This window comes from Dendrobium catenatum, unplaced genomic scaffold, assembly GCF_001605985.2.
Source record: "Dendrobium catenatum unplaced genomic scaffold, ASM160598v2 fragScaff_scaffold_1260, whole genome shotgun sequence".
Classification (NCBI taxonomy): Eukaryota; Viridiplantae; Streptophyta; class Magnoliopsida; order Asparagales; family Orchidaceae; genus Dendrobium; species Dendrobium catenatum.
In genome coordinates this window covers 532,815-557,181 of record NW_021319722.1, presented here as the reverse complement: position 1 = coordinate 557,181, position 24,367 = coordinate 532,815, and the positions used below count along the sequence as shown (strand labels likewise).

Below are 24,367 nucleotides of genomic sequence, written 5' to 3'. Positions count from 1 at the left end.
GAGAAGTTTAGGGAGCTTTTGGCAAATATCTGAGAGCTAAAGAGAGAAAGGGGTTGATCAAAGGAATCAGTGGAAATCTGGTGAAATCTTAATTAGTGTGAATAACTTACTGAAATGAGCCACATGGATCTCCAAAACATAAAAGCCCAATAAATTTCTAGTGGATATCCAATAAACATTGTAATGTATTTCTTTTTTTTTTTTAATTAATCCTAGGCAGGGTAGGATGTGGTTGGGGATGGCAATTTAAGATTAGTCGTGATGCTATGTCCATGACAGTCAAGGATTATTCGAATGTAATTAATTAGCATGTATCTAAAACAATACTAAATTTAATTTAGAGAATTCATGCAGAAAAACTATGCAAATGGGAGTAATGCAAAAACATAAGTTAACAGGATTGGAAATGCAAGGTGTAAAGGGGAAAGTTCTGCAATGCTACTACATGTAACCCTCAGGAATGACAATAAGAAAGCAGATTTAGCTAAAGAATCAAGTAATTTCTTATCTTTCATTCCTGAATGCCACCATTAATATGTGCACAAGATAGGAAACCATAACATTGGCATAGAGCAATTCACATTATACGAACTCATCTCCAGCTGTCATTAGATCAAGTTTCACACACTGTCAACAAGGGAACTACAATTGGTAGACATGAACCATGAGATGCTTCCATCTTTTATCCCAATGGGCATATGGATGCAAAAGGGACTAATGCTCATGGCAGGTGCCTAGGACATTGCATTAGTGTTCATATGCGTCAAATTCCTATAATGGATGCATCAGACAAGCCATAACTGGGTCAACAAAATATTCTACAATCTACACTATCAAATTGATACATTTGCCTTACAGGTATTTTCTTTATTTTTATACATTTCTCAATGATATTTTCTTTTCATTTTCCCTTAAACTTGTTTGTAAGTCTACGGCAAATCCCGCAGGATGGTACATAATTAAACCATGTTGACATCAGAAAATTTTATGAAATCAATATTTACATAGGTGATCCTCGTATTTGACTATTTCTTTGGTCTTTTCCACTAAGCTGCTAATTCTTACAGCAGTAAGTTCAACACCACGCACAACACAAGTCAAATCTAATACCTCAACTTTCCTAACAGGGTCATCGGAAGGCCTCGGTTTAATGTGACCAAACCATCTAAGGCGACTATCTCTAATCTAATCTTCCACTGGAGCTACTCCAACATCTTCACGTATATGCTCATTTCGTATCCTATCTCTAAGGGTAAAGCCACTCATCCACCTAAGCATCCTCATCTCTGCAACACTTAACTTAGTATTATGCTTCTCTTTTAATGGCCAACATTCGGCACCATAAAGTATTGCAGGTCTCACCACCATCTTATAAAATTTTCCCTTAAGTTCGAGGGGGACTTTTCTATCGCACAACAAGCCCGAAGCATTCCTCCACTTCAACCATCCAACTTGAATTCTACTGAAAAAATCCCCATCTATTTCACCATCACTTTGAACAATAAATCCAAGATATCTAAAATGTGTACTCTTATTAATGACTTGTCATCCAAAGTCACAATTCCCTCACTAGGTCTATTGCTACTAATTACACTCCATATATTCAGTTTTACATCTAATCAAGCGAAAACCTTTAGACTCTAAGGTTGACCTCCATAATTCAAGTTTACCTTCAACTCTCTCTCTAGTCTTATCGACAAGAAGAATATTATCAGCAAAAAGCATACACCAAGGCACATCCTCTAACAAATGTCTAGTGAGAACATCCATGACTAAAGCAAAAAGATATGAACTTAAGGCTAATCCTTGATGTAATCCAACCGAAATAGAAAATACTTAATCAAATCACCTTGTGTTTGAACACAAGTAATAGCTCCTGCATACATATCTTTAATGATTTGAATAAAAGCATTATTAACTCCTTTCTTTTCAATAACTCTCCATAGCACTACAACAAAGTAATAAATATAATAAATTAGAACACTACTTAATATTTAATTAATTAATGCACAAGTAATTAGAAAACCTCATAATCTACTCAGTAATTCTAACTAATCAATATTTACGCTAACTAATCTTTTAATTAAACAATCTATTACTAATTAGACTAATTTATTATATTATCCCTAACAAACAATTAATTATATAATTAATCATTAATCGATTAAATTTAATAGCAAAATTATTAACTAATCCCAAACTGTTGAATCAAGATATTTAATTAATTAATCAATTAGCTTATTTAAAATCTATTTTTTAACCAAGTCCTACAAAGGAAAACGAAGGCAGCATTTTCATCCAAAAAAGTGAAAAAAAATTTCAATAAGACAGGCTGTTTTGAACCATTATTCTAATAAAGAGGTTTTTTGGTTTCATAAAGCTGAGTTTATCTAACAACAGTTGGCATGCTCCTTACCAAATACCCGAAAGTAAAACTAATTCTATATTCCTTGTAAGGAATAAGCAGACAAAATTACCCAAGTATGTCAAGCACATGAGAACACAGACTGCTGCACTAGTACTAGAAAAATGAACTTAGTTACAAATCATATCCCAATAAAAATGACTATAACTACATATCCTTCAATTGTCATAGTGAGAAGACATCTCATGCTTAAAGTTAAAAATAGAAAATTCAAGATTCCCTAGTCTACCTAGAAGCCAAGAGGTCAGACTGCATAATCATAAGGCACCTTCAAGAAAGTCGCATACACCAATCATGTAGCAAACCAATTAAATAACATTACAAAATAGTATGAAGTTAGACTTGCGAAGAGCATACGAAATCAAAAACAATTGGCTATTTATGACATTTATGACGCCATATTATATGCCATAGCTACATGGAATTTTAAAAAAAAAATCATGCCTCAAAAGAAAACTTTCCAACTCTTCCAAAGGGACTAGAACTGCAAACGAATGAAACAACAGTTTGTCAATCTTCCCCAATCTGAAAACTGGTGCAACAATCTTTTTCTGGCCTGGATCTGTAAATGTCAATAAGAATATATCAATAGGGAAGAAACATAGTAAAAATTAAGTATTCACTGACACTTCCATTTATATAAATCATATCTATGAATGCTGGAGTTGTGAAACAAGTCAAAACTAATGGAGAGAAATGAGGACTTTGAAATGCTTCCTTGCTCCTTTAATGAACTTGGGCAAACATATCTTCAAGGGATAGATTGTCTTTCTTTTCCCAAACATTCCCCCAACCAATGGCAAGGGCTTATTTAGATATGAGGAATTAAGGTTTTCTTGGATGCAAGCTCCTAGAATTAATTACGGTATGACCTTGTAGGTAGAGAACACTTTTGACTAAGGACATTGCGTATGCAAGAGGTCAACAAACATCAATTGGAAGATGGATAGTTAATTCAATCAAGGTCCCATTGTTCCTTCATTACAATTTTGCTTTAAGATCCTAATTTGCTAAAATCAAAGGGCTTGATGTTATGACAATATCGGGCTTGATTAATAGCCATTGGTTGCCTCATTACAAGCATCCTAAGCAAAACAAGGTGAATTTCATGCTCAGGACAGATTTGTGTCATGAAGACGAATATCGTACAGTTAACATTATCCTGGGGACTAATCCCATATTTTAAGATATGATAAAGCCCTATCGTAAAAGTCTTTGTGTGTTATGCATGGGTTGTCTTGCAAAGGGTCTCTATAAGTAAGGCTCAAGTGTCGTGTTAAAGCATGATTCACTTCATAGAGATACTCCTAGCATTTGATTTATTTAAAAGGCTTAAGACATACCCAAATAAATTGAGTTGTGGGCTTGATGGCATGGAAACTGGTCCAATGGGCTGGAAAGGAATATAAGTATGCTTGATTGAATTGATGGGCTTCGTGGAAAAGCGAACCAACCCAATTGGCTAGATGGAATGGGAACCTTCCTGATTGATTTGATAGGCTTGATGGCATACAAAATTGCCCAGTATACTTGATGGTAAAAAAGCATGCTAAATTTAATTAATGGGCTTGATGGCATGATAAAATTCCTGATGAGCTTGATGACATGGAAATTCATCAATTGATTTGATAGGCTTGATAGCATGAGAGCCTACCTGATGGGTTTTGTTATTATCTAATAATTTAATTTAATTAACTTATGAAAATATTTTTCAACTGATATCTTCAATTATTTAACTTATTAATTATATAAATTTCATTTACTTAATTATTCTAATTGGCTTTAATTATTACTTAATTATATATTATCTAATAAATTTAAAATTAATAATATATCTTATGCAATTATAAATATATACATAAATATATATTTTCTCTCTAATTCTCTGTCCCTCTCTTACTCTCTCTACCTCTTTACCACTACATCTCTATATTTTTTTCTAAACCATGTAATATTTATTAACTTATAAATAAATCAAATTTAAAATTTAGTTATTAATTTATAAAGGTTTAAATAATATTAAAAGATGTTACTATTTCATGTCTTATATCATAGTAGAGATTAAATGTTATTATTTTTTAATGTATATATATAGTTTAATATGTTCATATTATGTAAGAATAGCGATATTATTATTTATAAAATAAACAAGAAAGTAAAATTAGATAAAGATAATAAAAAATTTAAAATCATGTTCAAATAAATACTTATATCAATATTAAATTTAAAAAAAAAATCAAATTTGTTTTTTTTTAATTATTTAAACTAATATTATATTATTATATATATAGCATACATATGGTTTTAAAGGTCTTACCAGGAATTTATTAATTAATATATTCATTCTTACACAACTTAATAATATATTTCAAAATCAATTCTCATATTTAATATCTCCAAATTTAAGAAAAAAATATTAAGTTTATATGAATTTTTTAACTTTATTAATAATTAATATCTTCTATTAAATATAACTTATGATATAAATTAAGATTCACTTATTAATAATAGATTTAAGATCCTGTAATTTAATTTAAATGGAAATTTAAGCTTAAAATAAGTTAAATTTCCTGAACTCTATATATATAATACTTATTTAAATAATATGCTTTCAAATATTACTAATTAATCAAAATGGTTTTAATTATTACTTAATTTTGTATTATCTACTTAATTTTCAAACAATATTAAATCTTATCCAACTATAATTATTTATTTCACTAACTATTTTCATGTATTAAATATCTCTAAACATTTTTTCTATATAAATTAAGTTATAATTCCTTTTCTACGTCAAATTTTTCTCTATAAATTAACTTACTAATATTAATTTTATTTAAATAAATTTTCATTAACTTATAAATACATATATATACACTTAATTATTTAATAACTTTTACTTATAATTAATTTTTCTATTCTCCAATATTTATTTTATTTATTATTATTTTTCATATTACTATATTTCAATACTATATTTTCATTAACTTAATTACATATAGTTTCGTATTAAGCCCGGAGAATATTTTTATCTAACTCTCTGTGTCTCTCTTACTCTCTCTCTACCTCTCTCTCTATCTAAAAGAATATTTTTCTTTCAAAAATTACATGTCTTAAAGGGTTGGCAGAATATTACAATGTCATTTTTAAAGTCTAATGGAACAACACGATGGTTTTATTGTAAACTATACTCTGTTATTTCTACTTAACATATAAATTTTGTATTTTCCAAAACAAAACAAAAAATTTTGCTGAAAAATATAGCATATAGCATAAAGATGTGTAAGAAACGTAGATCATACAGTCTTATTTCTCTTTTTCCAATGAGCTACTTAATTTCACTATTTTGATAAATATACATGAGGGGAAAAAGTGCAAAAATTTGAAATATATGGAAATAACAGCACAATAATCTTAAACAAACAAATTGTAATTCTAACAAATTTATTTCCTTCAACAATATTGGCAAAAAATTTAACATCAATATTTCAACAATATTTGCTCTCAACAACAAAAATTAAACAATATTTGAAACAATATTTCAACAATATACACATATGTTTTGGAATAAAAATACATCAATATTTCACCAATACTAATAAAAACAAATAGCTAGGATTTCTGTATTCCAAAAATAATCGTTACTTGAACATTAAAACAACTAAAAAATTTCTATTAATACTAACCTTATTTGATTCAACCGTAGCCTCAACTTTAAACAGCAAAGCCTTATGTTCTTTATTTGCTGGTATTTAAAGGCAAACTAATGCATTTAAAAAAGAAAAATCTGGTTTTGGCTGGGTGCTTCACGGGCCGAACATGCATGTCACGGGTAACCATGCCCGTGACTTTCTTCCTTCCTTTTCGCCAAATTTTCTAGGGTGGAGGGGTCCTCCATGAAGAAAACGCAAGCTACTATCGCATTTTCATAGAAAACGCAAAGCAGCTTTGCGTTTTGCATGGAAAACACAGAGCCCCATCGCGTTTTCAATACAAAACGCTCTCCTCCTTTGCATTTTGTTTAAAAAATGGGATTCTTGTTCACTTGGATGCTCCTTTTTAAATTTTTTTTTTAATGCTCCTAATCCTAAAACTTTTACCAACTCTGCTGCATTTGAAAATTTTGCCTGGGTTTAATGGAATGGATATCAATCTAATTAATTTGATTGGCTTGATGGCAAGAGTAACCTGCCTAATTGATTTGATGGACTTATATAGCATGGGAGCCTAAGCCAATTAATTTGGTAGCTTGATGGCACGTGAGCTTGATTAATGGGCTTAATGGCATAAAAGCCTGCCCTATTGATTTGAACTACCGAATTTGGGCTTTGTGCATGCCTAATTGGTTTGAAGTGTTAGATTCACATCATTATTATTTCAAGCGTCAAAGTTAGTTTACAGAGTTGAATAGCCTAGTATTGGATCCTGCATCCTTGGAGAAGGCCTAACTGATTTAGTTGACGGGACTTTTATCTTTCCAGAATACCTAGTTGATTTAAATGATAGGCCTTGTACCCTAGGGGAGGCCCAAATAATTTATTTCACTCAATTATTAGCAGGTTTAAAGGCCTTGCACAAATGCAATGTCAAATAACATGATGAAGCCTATCATCAAGCCAATAATACTCGATATGCACTATATCAATTAGTGCACTGCATCCAGCCACCAAGATCCTTGGAAACATGTTCTAGAATTGGAATTAAATGTCCTCTGATATTGAAGGTCTTTATCCTTCAGTTGCTCTATCGATTTGGCTAGTTTATTTTACAAGATGCTTTAAAAGGTTCTGGAGGCAAATGAGCAATTTAGAAGAATTTATCCAAGAGCATTTTCCTTGGAATCTAGGTAACAAACTTGCACCTTGAATTAGGGTTTTTTTGGAATATTGAAAAAATAATTGAAAGTCTTAAATGTCTTTAAATCATTTTTTAAGAATTATTTGGTTAGAAAATATCAGAAATGACCTTTCTTTATTAGATTTAAATGAGAATTTGACTTTAAACAGGTCGCAATGGCAAAAAGAAATTCATGTAGCATGTCATACTTTAAAACTATGGGAGCGAGTTATGGAAAGTAGGTTGCGGCGTGATACAAATGTTTCTCAAAATCAATTTGGATTCATGCCGGGTAGGTCTACTATGGAAACCATACATTTATTGAGAGGTTTGATGGAGAAATATAGAGAGAATAAAGAGGATCTACATATGATATTTATTGATTTAGAAAAAGCATATGATAAAGTTCCAAGAGAAGTGCTATGGAGATTTCTTGAAAGAAATGAGTTAATAATGTTTATATTCAAATCATTAAAGATATGTATGTAAGAGCTATTACTTGTGTTCAAACACAAGGTGGTTTGACCAAGTATTTTCCTATTTCGATTGGATTAAATCAAGGATCAGCCTTAAGCCCATATCTTTTTTGCTTTAGTCATGGATGTTCTCACTAGACATTTGCAAGAGGATATGTACCTTGGGGTATGTTTTTTGCTGATGATACTCTTCTTGTTAATAAGACTAGAGAGGGAGTTGAAGGTAAACTTGAATTATGGAGGTCAAAGGTTTTCGCTTGAGTAGATCTAAAACTAAATATATAGAGTGTAATTTCAGTACCAATAGACCTAGTGAGAGGATTGTGACTTTGGGCGATCAAGTCATTAATACGAGTACACGTTTTAGATATCTTGGATCTATTATTCTGAGTGATGGTGAAATAGATGGGCATATTATCAGCAGAATTCAAGTTGAATGGTTGAAGTGAAGGAATGCATCGAGCTTTTTGTGCGATAGAAAAGTCCCCCTCAAACTTAAGGGAAAATTCTATAAGATGGTGGTGAGACCTGCAATGCTTTATGGTGTCGAATGTTGTCCATTAAAAGAGAAGCATAATACTAAGTTAAGTGTTGCAGAGATAAGAATGCTTAGGTGGATGAGTGGCTTTACCCTTAGAGATAGGATACGAAATTAGCATATACATGAAAAGGTTGGAGTAGCTCCAGTGGAAGATAAGATTAGAGAGAGTCGCCTTAGATGGTTTGGTCACATTAAACGGAGGCCTTCCGATGACCCGGTTAGGAAAGTTGAGGTATTAGATTTGACTTATGTTAAAAAAGATAGAGGTAGACCTAAAAAGACTTAGTTAGAAAATATTAGAAAAGAACTTTCTTTATTAGATTTAAATGAGAATTTGACTTTTAACAGGACAATGGCAAAAAAAGAATTCATGTAGCCGACCCCACGTAGTGGGACAAAGGCTTGATGTTGTTGTTGTTGTTGTAGTAGTAGTATTCTAAAAATAATTGAAAGTGTTAAATGTCTTTAAATCATTTTTTAAGAATTATTTAATTTAACCCGGTAGATGGCCTAATGCCTTGAGATAGTTAAACAGATCATCTCCTTGCAATTTCATAATTTTTTGACCTATCAAGAATCTATATACATTTCAAATTCTTAGGGTATTTTGGTAATTCATAGCCCATGAAGGGTATATGGGCCGAGTTAGAGATTCAACACTCATACTCCAATCATAAAACAAGACTCCCTCAAGTTTAAGAATTTTTTATGTAATAGGAATATTTTATGAATGCTTTGAATAAAGGGGCATTTTAATAATTTCCAATGGTTGAAATGAAGTTTCAAAAAAGTTTATTGACCATCTTGCAATTTCCTGGAATAGAGTTGCAATTATGAAAAGTTGGGTCCAAATTGAAAAAGGGTTACTTTTTTTTACCATCACATATCACTAACTAGTTTTTTTTTTTTTTTTTTAATTCCCTTTTAGTAAGAAATTTGTTCTTAATAAGTTTAATTTGTGGATGGAGGTCTCCAAGTACATTATATAAGTCTAACAGCGTTTTTGTGGAACGCACAAAGAAGCATTATGGCTAATTCTTTGATTTCATGCAAAATTTTAGCAAAGTTTTAAGTCCAATGTTGGAAAATGTGGGTGAGGTAACTAGGTTTTTTTTATTCATTTTAGAAAGAAATTGTTCTTGCTAAGCTTTTTTTGTGGATGGAGGTCTCAAAGTTCTTTATATAAGTCCAATGGCATTTTGTGGAGTGCGCAAAGCAGCATTACGTCTAAATCTTTGATTTCACACAAAATTTTAGCAAAGCTTGTTCGCAAGTTCATACTAGACCAAAGTTCCTTTAAGCCCAATGATGGAAAGCATGTGTGCGAGGTAACTAGGTATTTTTTATTCATTTTAGTAAGAAACTTGTTCTTATATAAAATAAATGAGAGTGACAAAGGTTCTTTCGAGATAGATTGGTGGATTATGATGACATTTGATGAGAGGGACAAAAGTACTTTCAAGATAAGTCTAAAAAAAGCTTATGATTCTCAACTCTTAATAAATGCTATGTTGGAGAAGTCCAATCTTTATCAAAGGATTGTTCAACACTTGCTATGTTGGAGTGAGTTCAACCCTTATCAAAGGTGATAATAGGATGATGTGATACTAACAGGAGTTAGCGAGAAATTAAGAAGAACAATTGTCTAAAATTTTCCAATTATAAAATTATCGTTCACAACAAAGGGATTTAAAAAAAAATCATAGTTTTTAACTTGTTTAGGCAAAAAAGTGCAATTTAGATTAACCAAGACAATTCAATCAAACTCCAAAGACAAGAGTAAAGTTATGGGCGCAATAAAAAAATCCACAATTTAATAATGAAAAGTTTTACCTTGAGGACCTACTCACTCATTCACTCGTGGGGTTAGCGGAAGAAGATGCTCCACACTAGAGAAGAGATCACCACTAGGAAAAAGGAGCCCAAGAACTTCATTATTGGAAAGGTAGCCGGTGACGGATGGATTAGTTGACGTCCCACGATCGCACACGATCCAGTTGGGAGGTGTTCCTCAATTGACGGTGCCAACGTGAAGATGATGCGTTCAATGTAGCTTTCCACAGATTCATCGACGTCCAAGTTGAAATTGAAGAATGGAGATCGAAGAATGTCGATCCAGTCCAGAGGATCCTTTACGAACCCATGATCAACAACCGGGTCGGCCATGCATGATTGTCTAAGAGAGAAAATAGAGAGTGAGAGGGGAAGGGGTCGGGTAGGTTCGGCCAAGCAAAGGGGAAGAAGGGAAAAGAGTTAAATCTGAAAATAATTTTAGATCTAGTGAGTAATTAGAGATTAATTTCTTTGAAATTTGAATTTGAAACAAGTACGAATTAGGAGGGAAAGTGGGGAAGGGATTGAATTAATTAGATACTTAATTTGAGAGATCTAATTAATTAAAAGGGGGGAGAGGGCTATTAAGGTGGGCGGCCAAGGAGAGAGGGGGGAAGGGATTTGGGTATTAATGAGGTGGACCCATGCAATTAAGGGGATTGATGATTTAAATTTGAAATTGATTTTATATTTAAATTAATTGGGAAGGTTTCCTATATTGGAGGATGATCATTTAAGAGAAAATTTGAAATTCAATTTTGAATTTGAATTTAAACTAACTCCTAAATTAATGGGACCAAATTAGGAAAGGTTTTATGTGGACTTGAATTCAAATTTGGAGGGGGAAAATATATGGGGCCGGCGGCTGTAGCAGGGAAGGGGTTCGGCGGGTGGGGTGAACCAGGTGGTTCACCAGCCTGTTGGGCTGTGGTTGGGAGGGGGCAGATGGTGGGGATCAGGATGTGGGAGACCGTCAGTTGGGAAGGTGATGAGAGGGAGGGGATATCAGTTTGGGAGAAGGGGGAAGAGGGGCAGGGATTTGGAGAGGGAAGAAGGGGGGATGACAATAAGAATAAAATAAAGGACTAAGAGCTCAAACATTGTTGGGTTGTTGGGTATTCCGTTGGCCACTCATAGGCCTCACCACTCTCATGAACTCACAAAGAGATCAACAAGAAAACAAGCTAGAATTTCATTCATCAAATCCTCATCCTTTTACAATAAGCCACAATATATAGGCCTAGAGAAATAAAATAACAATGACTCAAATACCCCTTGGGCTACAACTCAAGCAAACTCAAAAGAAAAAGGAACAATCGTAAATAGCAAATCAATAAACTACAATACATAAATGCGTCAAAAATAAAGACTATGAATCGTGGCCATCGATCTACGACTCCTACGCTGATAGACTCGTCAATAACATCTGTCGATGTCCTCATCATTCTCCCCAGATGGGAGAAATCTCGACCCTGTCGAGTGGAGCTCTCGTACAGCTCTAGGAGATCTGAGTCTAAACTCTATAGCTCCTCTCGATCAACCCATGTATCCTCTGTCTCTGATGTTCCTTTCTAGTGAACTAAGTATATTCGCGCCCTCCTTTCGTAGAAATGATCTCATCATCTAGGATTGCTACGATCTTCTTCGCATTGGGTAAATGAGGCAAATTGGAGAGTGGAGGTAGGCTAGGGATCTCACCAGGTGGGATCATATAAGGTTTATTATGAAGTGGAATATTGAGGTTAAACTCAGGTCCCTCGAAGGAAACTAAATCTTCTATATTAAATATAGGATTACTATTAAAACCTTTGGGAAGGTCCAGCACATAAGCATTACTATTTATCTTGGAAATTATCTTAAAAGTTGCAGTGCTTCTAGCATGCAATTTCTTTACGGAACAAGGAGGAAAACGCTCTGGGCAGATCTGTACCATCACAAAGTCTCCAACTTTGAATTCCTTAAATCTTTTCTAGTAATCAGCAATAATTTTATAATTGGTTTTGTTTTGTTCAATTTTCTTTTTAATTTCTTTATGTAACTCCTGAAGATGAGACGCAAATGCATATGCAGACTCTGATGTTCTACCCCTAGGACTCATAAGAATTAAATCAATGGGTTGTCTAGGTTGGTATCCATACACAATCTCAGCAAGACTAAGGCCAGTTGTTCTGTTGACAGAGTTGTTATAGGAAAATTCTATGATAGGAAGCTTAGAGTCCCACTCTCTAATTTGTTCACCTACCAAAGTCCTTAGGAGGTTTTCTAAACTTCTATTAACAACCTTAGTTTGCCCATCAATCTGAGGGTGGACGGCTGTTGAAAACTAGAGTTTTGTGCCCATCTTGTGCCACAAGGTTTTTCAAAAATAGCTTGTAAACTTAATGTTTCTATCGGAAACGATGGTTTTGGGTAGGCCATGAAGTCTAACGACCTCGATCAAAATAAAGCTTAGCGATCCGAGAGGCATCAAAAGTTTTGGAACACAGGAGGAAATGGGCCATTTTTGAGAAACAATTAACAACCACACAAATAGAATCGTGCTTTCTCAGTCTTGGGTAAGCCGATGATGAAATCCATACTCACATCCTGCTAAGGGCAATTAGGTACGGGGAGTGGAGTATAAAGTCTCGTATGCTTTTTGCGTTGTTTAGCAAGCTGACATATGTGACATCTTCTTAAAAGTTTACTATCGTCATGCTTTAGGCTAGGCCAATAGAATCAATTTTCTAACACGGCAATAGTCTTGGATCGTCCAAAGTGGCCAGCTAAATCTCCCGCATGCAATTCCCAGACGAGGCACTCTCGAAGAGACGTTTAAGAAATACAGAGTTTTTGTGCCTTAAATAGATACCCATCCTCTACGAGGAAATCATTGGTAGTACGGTCACTTCCAATGGTCAATAAGTCATAGATTTCATGAAAATCAAGACAACCCTTGTAATCTTCTTCGATACGCTCAAAGCCAATCACTTCAATTCTCATCTCTTGGGTCACCATCACTCGACGACTCAAGGCATCAGCCGCCTTGTTTTCTGACCCGAATTTGTGTCGTATGGTGTAGGCGTAATCCTGTAGGAATTCGACCGAGCAGCCGTGCCGAGCATTTAATTTCTTCTGAGAATTTATGTACCGCAGGGCTTCGTGATCAGAGAAGATGACAAATTCCTGGGGAAGTAGATAGTGTCTCCAGTATCTAAGAGATTAAATGATAGCATAGAATCCCTTGTCATAGGTAGAATACCATTGTCGAATGTCATTTAGCTTTTCACTGAAATATGCTACATGATGTCCTTCTTGGGATAGGACTCCGCCAATGCAAATGTCAGATGCATCACACGTAACCTCAAAAACTTTGGAAAAAACCGATAAACGCATAACGGGTGGTTCTACCATTCTCCTTTTTATTTCTTTAAAAGCTTTGGAAGCAGATATAGTCCATTGAAATTCTCCCTTCTTGAGACAGTCAGTTATAGGGGCCACAATAGTGATATAAATTCCGAATAAACATCCGATAAAAGGTGGCCAGTACATGAAAACTTCAAACGTCTCTGATGTTCGTTGGTTTAGGCCACTCATTAATCGCTTACACTTTCTCAGGGTCGGCTGAAATCCCTTGTGATGATATGATAAATCCGACGAAAGTGACACTATCAGTAAGGAACATACATTTCTTAGGATTTACATACAATTATTCTTTCCTCAAAACCTCACTGACTTGTTTAAGATGATTTAGATGTTGGTCCACCGAACTACTATAAATCAAGATATTATCAAAATAGACTACCACGAATTTTCCTATGAACGGGCGAAGGACTTGGGTCATAACTCTCATGAACGTACTAGAGGCATTGCTAAGGCCAAACGACATAACCATCCATTCGTACAACCCATCCTTAGTTTTAAAAGCTGTCTTCCACTCGTCACCAGGGCGGATCCTAATTTGATGATAACCACTTTTAAGGTCGATTTTTGAGAAAAGGGTTGCTCCCATCATCATATCCAACATGTCGTCTAACCGGGGAATGGGGAAATGATATTTTACAGTAATTTTGTTGATAGCGTGACTATCAACACACATCCTCCAAGATTCATCCTTCTTGGGGGTTAGAAGTGCAGGAACAGCAAGAACTTAGGCTCTCTTTGATAAATCCCTTTTGGAGCAAGTCGTTGACCTGTTCTTTCAACTTGGCATGCTCTTTCGGGTTCATACGACAGTGAGGAAGGTTGGGTAACGATGCTCCCGACACTAAGTCTATAGCATGCTGGATATCCCTCAAGGGGGGGAGTTGATTTGGGAGATCCTCATGGAAGACATCAGTATAGGTTTCAAGGAGGGATTGGGCCTCCTTCGGGATGGGGTCTTCTGACTCCGTACTTGCTTCTCGAGCTACTAGTGCGTACATTGGGGATCCATGACTGAGTTCAACATCGATCTCTTACGCAATCAAAAGGTTTAAACCCTTATTTGGTTTGATAGGGGTAGGCTTAACTTCATCCTTGATAGGTTTTAGGTTGGGAAGGAAGGAGTTTGATCTTTTTACCATTATAGTCAAACACGCAGGTGTTCGTCCTCCCATAGATATAAACGTCATTGTCAAATAATCAAGGGCGGACAAGGATAATTTGACCCACATCCATAGTCAACACATCACACTATATCTTCTCGTGATATCTCACTAACTCCATAGGGATGAGGCTTCTTTTCTTAATCTCCATCGCGGTCGAGTTTATCAAAGCAACCTTATAAGGATTCAGATAAGGTGTGGTTTTCAAGTTCAGTTTAGAGATCATTGTAGAAGAGACAGCGTTAATACAACTTCCACTGTCAATAACGACCTTACAGTTTTTGTCTCCAATTTTGGTGAAGTGTGGAAAATGGAAGTCCTACACCAGTCATCGCTAGGTTTTGGTTGGGACAAAGCACATCTAACAACTTGAAGCTCAACAGAATTTTCTTCGTAGAAGAAGTCTTCCTCGTCTTCAATGTGATGAACTAAATCAGTGTCAGATTCTTCCTCTTCTTCTACAACCTCTTCGATTATGGTGACTTTGTATGGACTAGAACACTGCAAGGCAATGTGTCCATAACCGTGGCACCTATAGCACTTGGTGTCATAAGGGGTTTTGGGAGTGTCATGCTTAGAGGTCTTTCCTTTAAAGTCATGTCAAAGTTGGGTTTGGCCAGCAGTCAGTCGGCAAACCACAGGGCCAGTAGGTTAGGCTTGAGATTGACTGTAAGAAGCTCTAAACATGGGTGGGCGGGAGTCTAGATGTTTAGAATGGGAATGGGTCCTAGACTCTTCAAGGTCAAGCACTAAGCTGCAGGCGGCTTCCAAAGTATCAACTCCTCTAGCGAATAACTCATTTCGAAGGTCTTTCCTAAGGCCAGCTCTAAACATAGAAAGAATTTGAACAGGGGTAGTCGTCTCCTCGCCATTGCAATGAAACATGTAATCATAAAAAGTGGAGATATAATCTTTCACAGGTCTACTTCCCTATGTTAGCCTATTCCATCTATCTAAGAGCTTAGGGTAGTACGACGAAGGGAGATACTTTCGCTTGAGCTCTTGCTTCATGGTTCGCCAGTCGGTGATGGGGTACTCACCTCGAGCTTCGCGCATGTTTTCAAGGTTTGTCCAATACTGGCTAGCTCTACTTGTAAGTTTCATCTCGAAGAACCTAACTTTCCTAGTTTCCAAAATGTTATACCATTTGAAATAGTTATCCATCCCTTTGAGCCAATCCAGAAAGATTTGAGGGTCAAGGGTGCCATCATAGGAGAGGGCATCTATTCGAATGTTCTTAAGCAACTGACGTCGTTATCTCTCCAAGTCGGGTCATGTCCTAACAGTTCCTGGTTGGGTCTATGATGTGGACGGTGAGGGTCTCGAGGAGGTCCGTAGTCAGCCCGAGCTTCTTCGACATAAGGAGAGGCAGGTCTAGAAGGTGTATACATCATAAGAGTTCCTATCCTTTCGATGTTATCTAGCCGCTCATCAGTTTGGCGTCGAAAGTCCGCTAAATCAGTTTGGGTGTTTCTAATTTATTGAGTAGCTGCACCTAATTGACCTAAAATAAGGTCTAAAGTCGTCTAAATTTGATCCGGGTCCATTGGTAGATACTAGGAACCACTTAGGGATGTAAAGAGGTGGGGACAGCACTTAGATGCAATGTCAGACTCACTAAAATGTCACTAAATCATGCAGGAAATTACTGGAAAGCAAGCTACAACAGAGACTTAAGTGATCCAGGGAATTAGGAAGATTGCTAGGTTGAGAACATCACTTAAACATTTAAGAAACTAACCTATTGTTCACTAAATGAGTACAAGAAATGCATGGACAGCAAGCATAACAGAGAATTAAAATAATTTAAATGATGATATGCATGCAATAATAAAGATCATGGATAGACAAACCCCTAAGATGACTTCTAGCACATGTTATGCATGTCAACCATGCTCTGATACTAAGATGATGTGATACAATCAGGAGTTAGTGAGAAATTAAAAAGAACAATTGTCTAAAGCTTTCCAATTATAAAATTATCATTCACAACAAAGGGATTTAAAAAAAAAACGTAGTTTTTAACTTGCTTAGGCAAAGAAGTGCAATTTAAATTAACCAAGACAATTCAATCAAACTCCAAAGACAAGAATAAAGTTATCGGCGCAATAACAAAATTCACAATTTAATAATGAGAGGTTTCACCTTGAGGACCACCTCACTCATTCACTCGTGGGGTTAGCGGAAGAAGATGCTCCACACTAGATAAGAGATCACCACTAGGAAGAAGGAGCCCAAGAACTTCGTTGTTGGAAAGGTAGCCAGCGACGGATGGACTGGTTGACGTCCCACGATCTCCCAAGATCTGGTTGTGAGGTGTTCCTCAATTGACGGTGCCAACGTGAAGATGATGCGTTCAATGTAGCTTTCCACGGAGTCGTCGAAGTCCAAGTTGAAATCGAAGAATGGAGATTTGAGAATGTTGGTCAGGCCCAAAGGATCCTCTACGAACCCATGATCAACATCCAGGTCGGCCATGCATGATTGTCTAAGAGAGAAAATAGAGAGTGAGAGGGGAAGGAGTCGGGTAGGTTCGGCCAAGCAAAGGGGAAGAAGGGAAAAGGGTTAAATCTGAAAATAATTTCAGATCTAGTGAGTAATTAGAGATTAATTTATTTGAATTTTGAATTTGAAACAAGTGGGAATTAGGAGGGAAAGTGGGGAAGGGATTGAATTAATTAGATCCTTAATTTAGGGGATCTAATTAATTAAAAGGGGGGAGGGCGGTTAAGGTGGGCGGCCAAGGAGAGAGGGGTAGAAGGGATTTGGGTATTAATGAGGTGGACCCACGCAATTAAGGGGATTGATGATTTAAATCTGAAATTGATTTCATATCTAAATTAATTGGGAAGGTTTCCTATATTGGAGGATCATTTAAGAGAAAATTTGAAATTCAAATAATTGAATTTGAATTTAAACCAACTCCTAAATTAATGGGACCAAATTAGGAAAGGTTTTATGGTGGACTTGAATTCAAATTTGGAGGGGGAAAACGTATGGGGCCGGCGCCTGTAGCAGGGAAGGGGTCCGGCGGGTGGGGTGAACCAAGCGTTCACCGGCCGGTTTGGTTGTAGTTGGGAGGGAGCAGACGGTGGGGATCAAGATGTGGGAGGCAGTCGGTTGGGAAGGTGATGAAAGGGAGGGGCTATCGGTTTGGGAGAAGGGTGAAGAGGGGCGAGGGTTTGGAGAGGGAAGAAGGGGGGATGACAAATAAGAATAAAATAAAGGACCAATAGCTCATCTGTTGGTGGGTTGTTGGGTATTTCGTTGCCCTCTCCTAGGTCTCACTACTCTCATGAACTCATAAAGAGATCAATAAGAAAACAAGCTAGAATTTCACTCATCAAATCCTCATCCTTTTACAATAACAGAGGCCACAATATATAGGCCTAAAGAAATAAAATAACAATGACTCAAATGCCTCTTGGGCTACAACTCAAGAAAACTCAAAAGAAAGGGTACAATCATAAATAGAAAATAAATAAACTACAATACATAAAGGCGTCAAAAATAAAGACTGTGAATCGTAGTCATCAATCTATGACTCCTACACTATAGACTCGTCGATAACGTCTGTCAATGTCCTCATCATAGGACTATAGGTAAGGTGATGACCATATGAATAAATATGTCAAAACCTCTACAGACATTATATGACATTACTAAGACTATGACAAGTAAGAATCAGAATAGAAAATAAAAGTAAAACAAGTATTTTAATATAGCATCTGACTAGCATAGTGCATTGAATGATTGGACAATAGACAATTATATATAATTCATTGTAAACATTCATGCTTATTGCTCATCATTGTGTCCTTTACATGTTCATTATTAATTATGTCTTAATTCGATGTCTCTTGCAATGAGCTAGCTTATATCTATAGTTATTCATACTCATATCAATTTAAAAGATCAAAATGTATAGTATTCTCTTTTTCATGTATTTTAAACGATGTATTAAAATTGTTTATCCCATATGTCTTAAAATATCACCAAATATTATTATGGTTTTTATTTCAGATAATGAAAAAGAGCTGGATGGGCAATAGTAAGGTGATCGAGTTTTGTCCTTCATCTTAGTGTTTTGATGTAAGTTTTCGGTGCATCAACGAACAAGAATGTGTATGATATAAAGAAAAGACATCTAGCATCTATAAATTATCTATGAAATCTACTTCTTTTGAAGATTTAAATTATAAACATTTCCATATGAATGGCTAACTTAGATATATTGGGCGATTCTGAAAAGATTTTTATGCTGCATGGCAAGCTCGGCAAACTGTTTTTCTGTCCACTCAATCATGCTTGGTGGAGTCCGGATGTGTGTTCGAAGAAAATTTGTCTAATGCATTGTTCGTGTCTACCACATCATGTACTTGCCCGAGAGGGGTCAAAATGTGGCATGACACAATTGATCATATAGATGATATATGACGAGTTAGGTTGATTTGAGCCCAGCTAAATCATCTTAGTTTTGATTAGGTTTCCTTGATTCAGCTCGTAACGTCTCGGATCCTTTTGACTATTTTGACCAAGTTTGTTGGGGGTTAATAAGTAAGTTTTGTTGGAAATTTCAGACCATTTTAGTAAGAAAATAACTCGTGATGCATTTTAGGCCTTCTCTGACTATTGCCACTTTAGGGGTGTCGGAGTGAAGCCCTCTCTAGAATGTTATTTTATCACAATCACTCCTTCAAATTTTTTCTGTCAACAAGAAACATAAATCAAGCTAAGAGCACATTAATTAGAGTAAAGTAAATATTATGTTTCATATTGATTAGCTAACTTCCAATTTTTAAACTTATAGGCCCCAAAACTTTATTGAACTTAAACTTGGTATCTTAGCTAGAAAAAACAATGCAATTAGGTTCTTGCCATTAAAATTATGCTTCTAACTATATAATTTTGCAGCTAAAAAGTTTATTGTCTGATACCTTACATCATAACAAAGATGGATTAAGTTGCCTTCTAGCATGCTAAAACTTGAAGAGCCTCAAATTACTACTAAAAGTGAATCTAATTATAAATGTGACCCAATTTTAAGTAGCTATAATAATTTTCCCTAAATATTAAGATATCTCAAAAACAAATCAACTTAATTATAATGTAAGTAGAGAAAACTATGTTTGCATACTTGAACAACCAATTTCGCCAGAAAGATTCAAAAGTCGAACGCAAGGATATCCTTCTACATTAATGTACATTGCCTTCTCGAGGTCAGGTACTGACTCCAATGTGTTAGTTTCTCCTGGAAATTTCCAGCATAACAAACTTTAGTCCACTTGGCTTTAATATTAGTTTCAGGCAACATAAAAGAGGAAAATTAAAAGGAATAAAACTTCATTATTGTAAATTTCATATAAACCCATTGCATTCAATAAGCCAACAGCATTAATAACCATATGGCAACATCTGGGAATGAAGATATTGTATTTCATAAAATTAAAGTCCTTTGGTAAGCCACAGTAACTCTAGAATGTAGATGGTTCTTTTAGTCCAACACACTCGTCACTCAACAGGAAAAAAGCACAAAAAGATGGATTCTTACAACCACAAAAAGGTCAATCCTTATCTTATAAAGGATAATACACCAGAAAGAATGTTCAAAAATAATTTAAAATCCCAAGTATTAAAGAATTTCTTACATCAAAAATAAAAAATCAAAGTTGATCACGAACAAAACCATCTAATCAACAATATCCATTTTCAATAGCTGCCATAAATTTCAGTAAAAACCAACTCAAGGTGTAAAATCCTATGTTCCTAACCAAGTAATGACCACAAACATTTAGATCTTATTTTGAATTCAAGAGAACAACTGAAAACTAAAAAAAAAAAAGAGAACAACTGAAAACTAAAGTTTTATCGCTCAAGTTTTAAGTATAAGAAAATTAGCCAGATATTCTTCTTCTTAGCTCTAAAGTATCAAACTGAATCTAGAAGCATGAAAATGTACATTAGGGTAAGCTGCCCTTTGAGATTAACTCTAATAAGCCTAAGAATTAATGTTACATATAAATTTTAAAAAGTAGAAATGACTAAGAAAGTCAAAACAGTCATGCAAGTTATAGTGTTATACCCATATATACATCAAATAGATTATAGGAAAAGATGATCAACATCAAGCACGCACCACTAATTATAACTACTAACTTATATATTATTAAGAAAAATAGAGAAACATACTTTCCTTTAGAGAAGCAACCATGCAAGTTGTTTGTAAGCACGAGTAAAAGTTGCATTTTAGCAATTGCTAAAGTTTGTGAGATAAATGGTTCCCTTTATCATTCAAGTATCCAATTCAAATTCCTCCTTCTAGTGTGTGACTTGTATATGAGCTGCTTCTCTAGATAAAGCTAAATGGTTCATAATGTGCAGATAAGAACAAACAGAACAAGTTGAACAGCATCACTGAGAACAAAAATAACAGGAAATACAGAATCAAGTTAAAAGAAAAGCAAGACGGCAATGAAGAAGGGAGGAGCATGAGATTTAGACTGAACAATTAAAGATTCCATCCCCTCAGATCTATAGTATTTTCCCACAACAAATCACCAAATAATCAATATGTCTTTCTAGCTGCTAACAGTGGCAAAGAGTACCGATGCTGTTTTGAGCAACAAAATAAGGTAATGGAAAAAAGAGGAGAACTTAATTGAGGAAGGAGATCATATTCAGTGGCAAAGAAACACTTAACTACTGTATTCACCCCCAACACATCCCTGAGGAACATTCCAAAAAATAAAAAAAAAAAATAAGGGAACAAAAATCAAAATAAGGGAACAAAAATCAATTCTTTTAGAGAATAAATCTTACTCGCAAACTCAAGTATCATTGCACCAGGTCTGCATACCTTAAATTTATAGAAAAATCAAAATCCACCCATGTCAAAACCATGCAATATTGGTGATAGAAACCATGTTATCATCCTTAGATTATTTTCGCTAACTTATATACTTCTACATAAGCCAATACCCAGCATCATATTTTCACCACTTCAAAATGAAGCAAATGGGCACACATATTGGATGCACGAAGTCGAACCTAGTGTTCCTAACCAAGTAATGACCACAAACATTTAGATCTTATTTTGAATTCAAGAGAACAACTGAAAACTAAAAAAAAAAAAGAGAACAACTGAAAACTAAAGTTTTATCGCTCAAGTTTTAAGTATAAGAAAATTAGCCAGATATTCTTCTTCTTAGCTCTAAAGTATCAAACTGAATCTAGAAGCATGAAAATGTACATTAGGGTAAGCTGCCCTTTGAGATTAACTCTAATAAGCCTAAGAATTAATGTTACATATAAATTTTAAAAAGTAGAAATGACTAAGAAAGTCAAAACAGTCATGCAAGTTATAGTGTTATACCCATATATACATCAAATAGATTATAGGAAAAGATGATCAACATCAAGCACGCACCACTAATTATAACTACTAACTTATATATTATTAAGAAAAATAGAGAAACATACTTTCCTTTGGAGAAGCAACCATGCAAGTTGTTTGTAAGCACGAGTAAAAGTTGCATTTTAGCAATTGCTAAAGTTTGTGAGATAAATGGTTCCCTTTATCATTCAAGTATCCAATTCAAATTCCTCCTTCTAGTATGTGACTTGTATATGAGCTGCTTCTCTAGATAAAGCTAAATGGTTCATAATGTGCAGATAAGAACAAACAGAACAAGTTGAACAGCATCACTGAGAACAAAAATAACAGGAAATACATAATCAAGTTAAAAGAAAAGCAAGAAGGGAATGAAGAAGGGAGCATGAGATTTAGAATGAACAATTAAAGATTCCATCCCCTCAGATCTATAGTATTTTCCCACAACAAATCACCAAATAACCAATATGTCTTTCTAGCTGCTAACAGTGGCAAAGAGTACCGATGCTGTTTTGAGCAACAAAATAAGGTAATGGAAACGAGAGGAGAACTTAATTGAGGAAGGAGATCATATTCAGTGGCAAAGAAACACTTAACTACTGTATTCACCCCCAACACATCCCTGAGGAACATTCCAAAAAATAAAAATAAAAATAAGGGAATAAAAATCAATTCTTTTAGAGAATAAATCTTACTTGCAAACTCAAGTATCATTGCACCAGGTCTGCATACCTTAAATTTAGAGAAAAATCAAAATCCACCCACGTCAAAACCATGCAATATTGGTGATAGCAACCATGTTATCATCCTTAGATGATTTTCACTAACTAATATACTTCTACAGAAGCCAATACCCAGCATCATATTTTCACCACTTTCAAAATGAAGCAAATGGGCACACATATTGGATGCACGAACCTAGTTAAAAGTTTTAAATTGGTAGAACTATATTTAAAATGTTGATGAACAATAAATAATAGTTTATTTGTATTATTTTTCATATAATTATTTTGTATGAGTTATTGCTAAATTTGTGTGCACATTTGTATGCAATATCCTTATTCATGCATACGGAGTCATAAAACTTCTGTTCGATTTTGAGTATTTCACTCACTCATCTGTTCCATATCTACTGAGCCTGGGATTACGTCAATCAATCCCAGCATAACTTTAGCTTCCCTAGTAATCACTGATAACAGCAATCAATACAAGAAGTTTATCCAAGAATTGTCCTGTTCCATATTTCCCTTTCTCAAATAATTCTCTAAAACCTTGTCTTCCTGTTTTAAAGCATCTCTTTTCCAATTAGTTCCTCAATATAGACTATCATCGCAATCTAAGATAATAATAGTAACTTTTTGCTTGCAAAAACTTTTTTTTTCAGAATCATGAGCCCATTTGTAGCATTAATTTCAAACACCAATTATCTCGCTCTTCTTAAGAATGACACTACAAAGCACATTCAATGCCACCATCGCACAAGCCTGTAAAAGTCAAACTCTCACCAACAATAGAAAAGCATAAAGATTAATAGCAGGCCGATTGAGAGAAACGAAAAATGAGTAATTACAGAAAAAAAAACTTCAATCATGTTGACATTACTTTTCTTCTCTTCGTTTGGTCAAAAATAAACGAGAATCAGCCAAAACGTTGGACAGAAGAGAAACAACAGGTCAATGAGAGAGGAGAAAGATGAGAGACACACCGGCTACAAGGCAGAAGGAACCAACGACGAGTAAGACGGAAATGATGAAGAGGATGAGCGCTCGATCCAATGGGACCAACATGGGGTAAAACCCTAGGGATCGCAGCAGTGTCGTGCTGGGTTTTGATCTGCAGTCGTCGGGGACTCTTCCTCCTTCCACGGTGAATGTTTTTCGCGGAGGCGCACACCACTTGAAACCTTAGAAGCCATCGCAGCCGTTGAGAAATTCCCTTCAGCTCACATTTCTACGATGGCCGCGTCTTCGCTTTTTTCTTTTTCTTTTTTTTTTTTTATTATGTTAAATGTAAGTTTGAAAAAATCGAACCGGATAATGAATCAATATGAGTGGTTCACGGTTTAATCGGTTCGAATCGGGATCGAACTGAATGATGTAATAAATAAAATTTAGATGACCAAAAAATCATATAATAATATAAATTTTTAATTAAAGAATAAATTGAATTCAAACATTACTAATATCTGTATAATTTTAAATTTAAACATATTAAATCTTTAAATTTAATTTAAATTTAATAATAAATTAGCTTACATATAAATTTATAAATTTAATATAAATTATTATTAATTTATGTTAT

General features: G+C 34.8%; 1 protein-coding gene across 1 annotated transcript in view; it reads right to left on the bottom strand.

Annotated features, from left to right (window-relative positions):
* LOC110115704 (nicastrin) overlaps nt 1-24,004 on the bottom strand; it is a gene marked incomplete in the record, with an annotated part of 45,777 nt that extends 21,773 nt beyond the window's left edge. Inside the window, 3 exon segments of the mRNA XM_028699353.1 lie at nt 2,870-2,987; nt 19,814-19,927; nt 23,772-24,004. Of these exon segments, the coding sequence (XP_028555186.1) occupies nt 2,870-2,987; nt 19,814-19,927; nt 23,772-23,853 (314 nt within the window).
* Between the last annotated feature and the right edge of the window lie 363 nt (nt 24,005-24,367).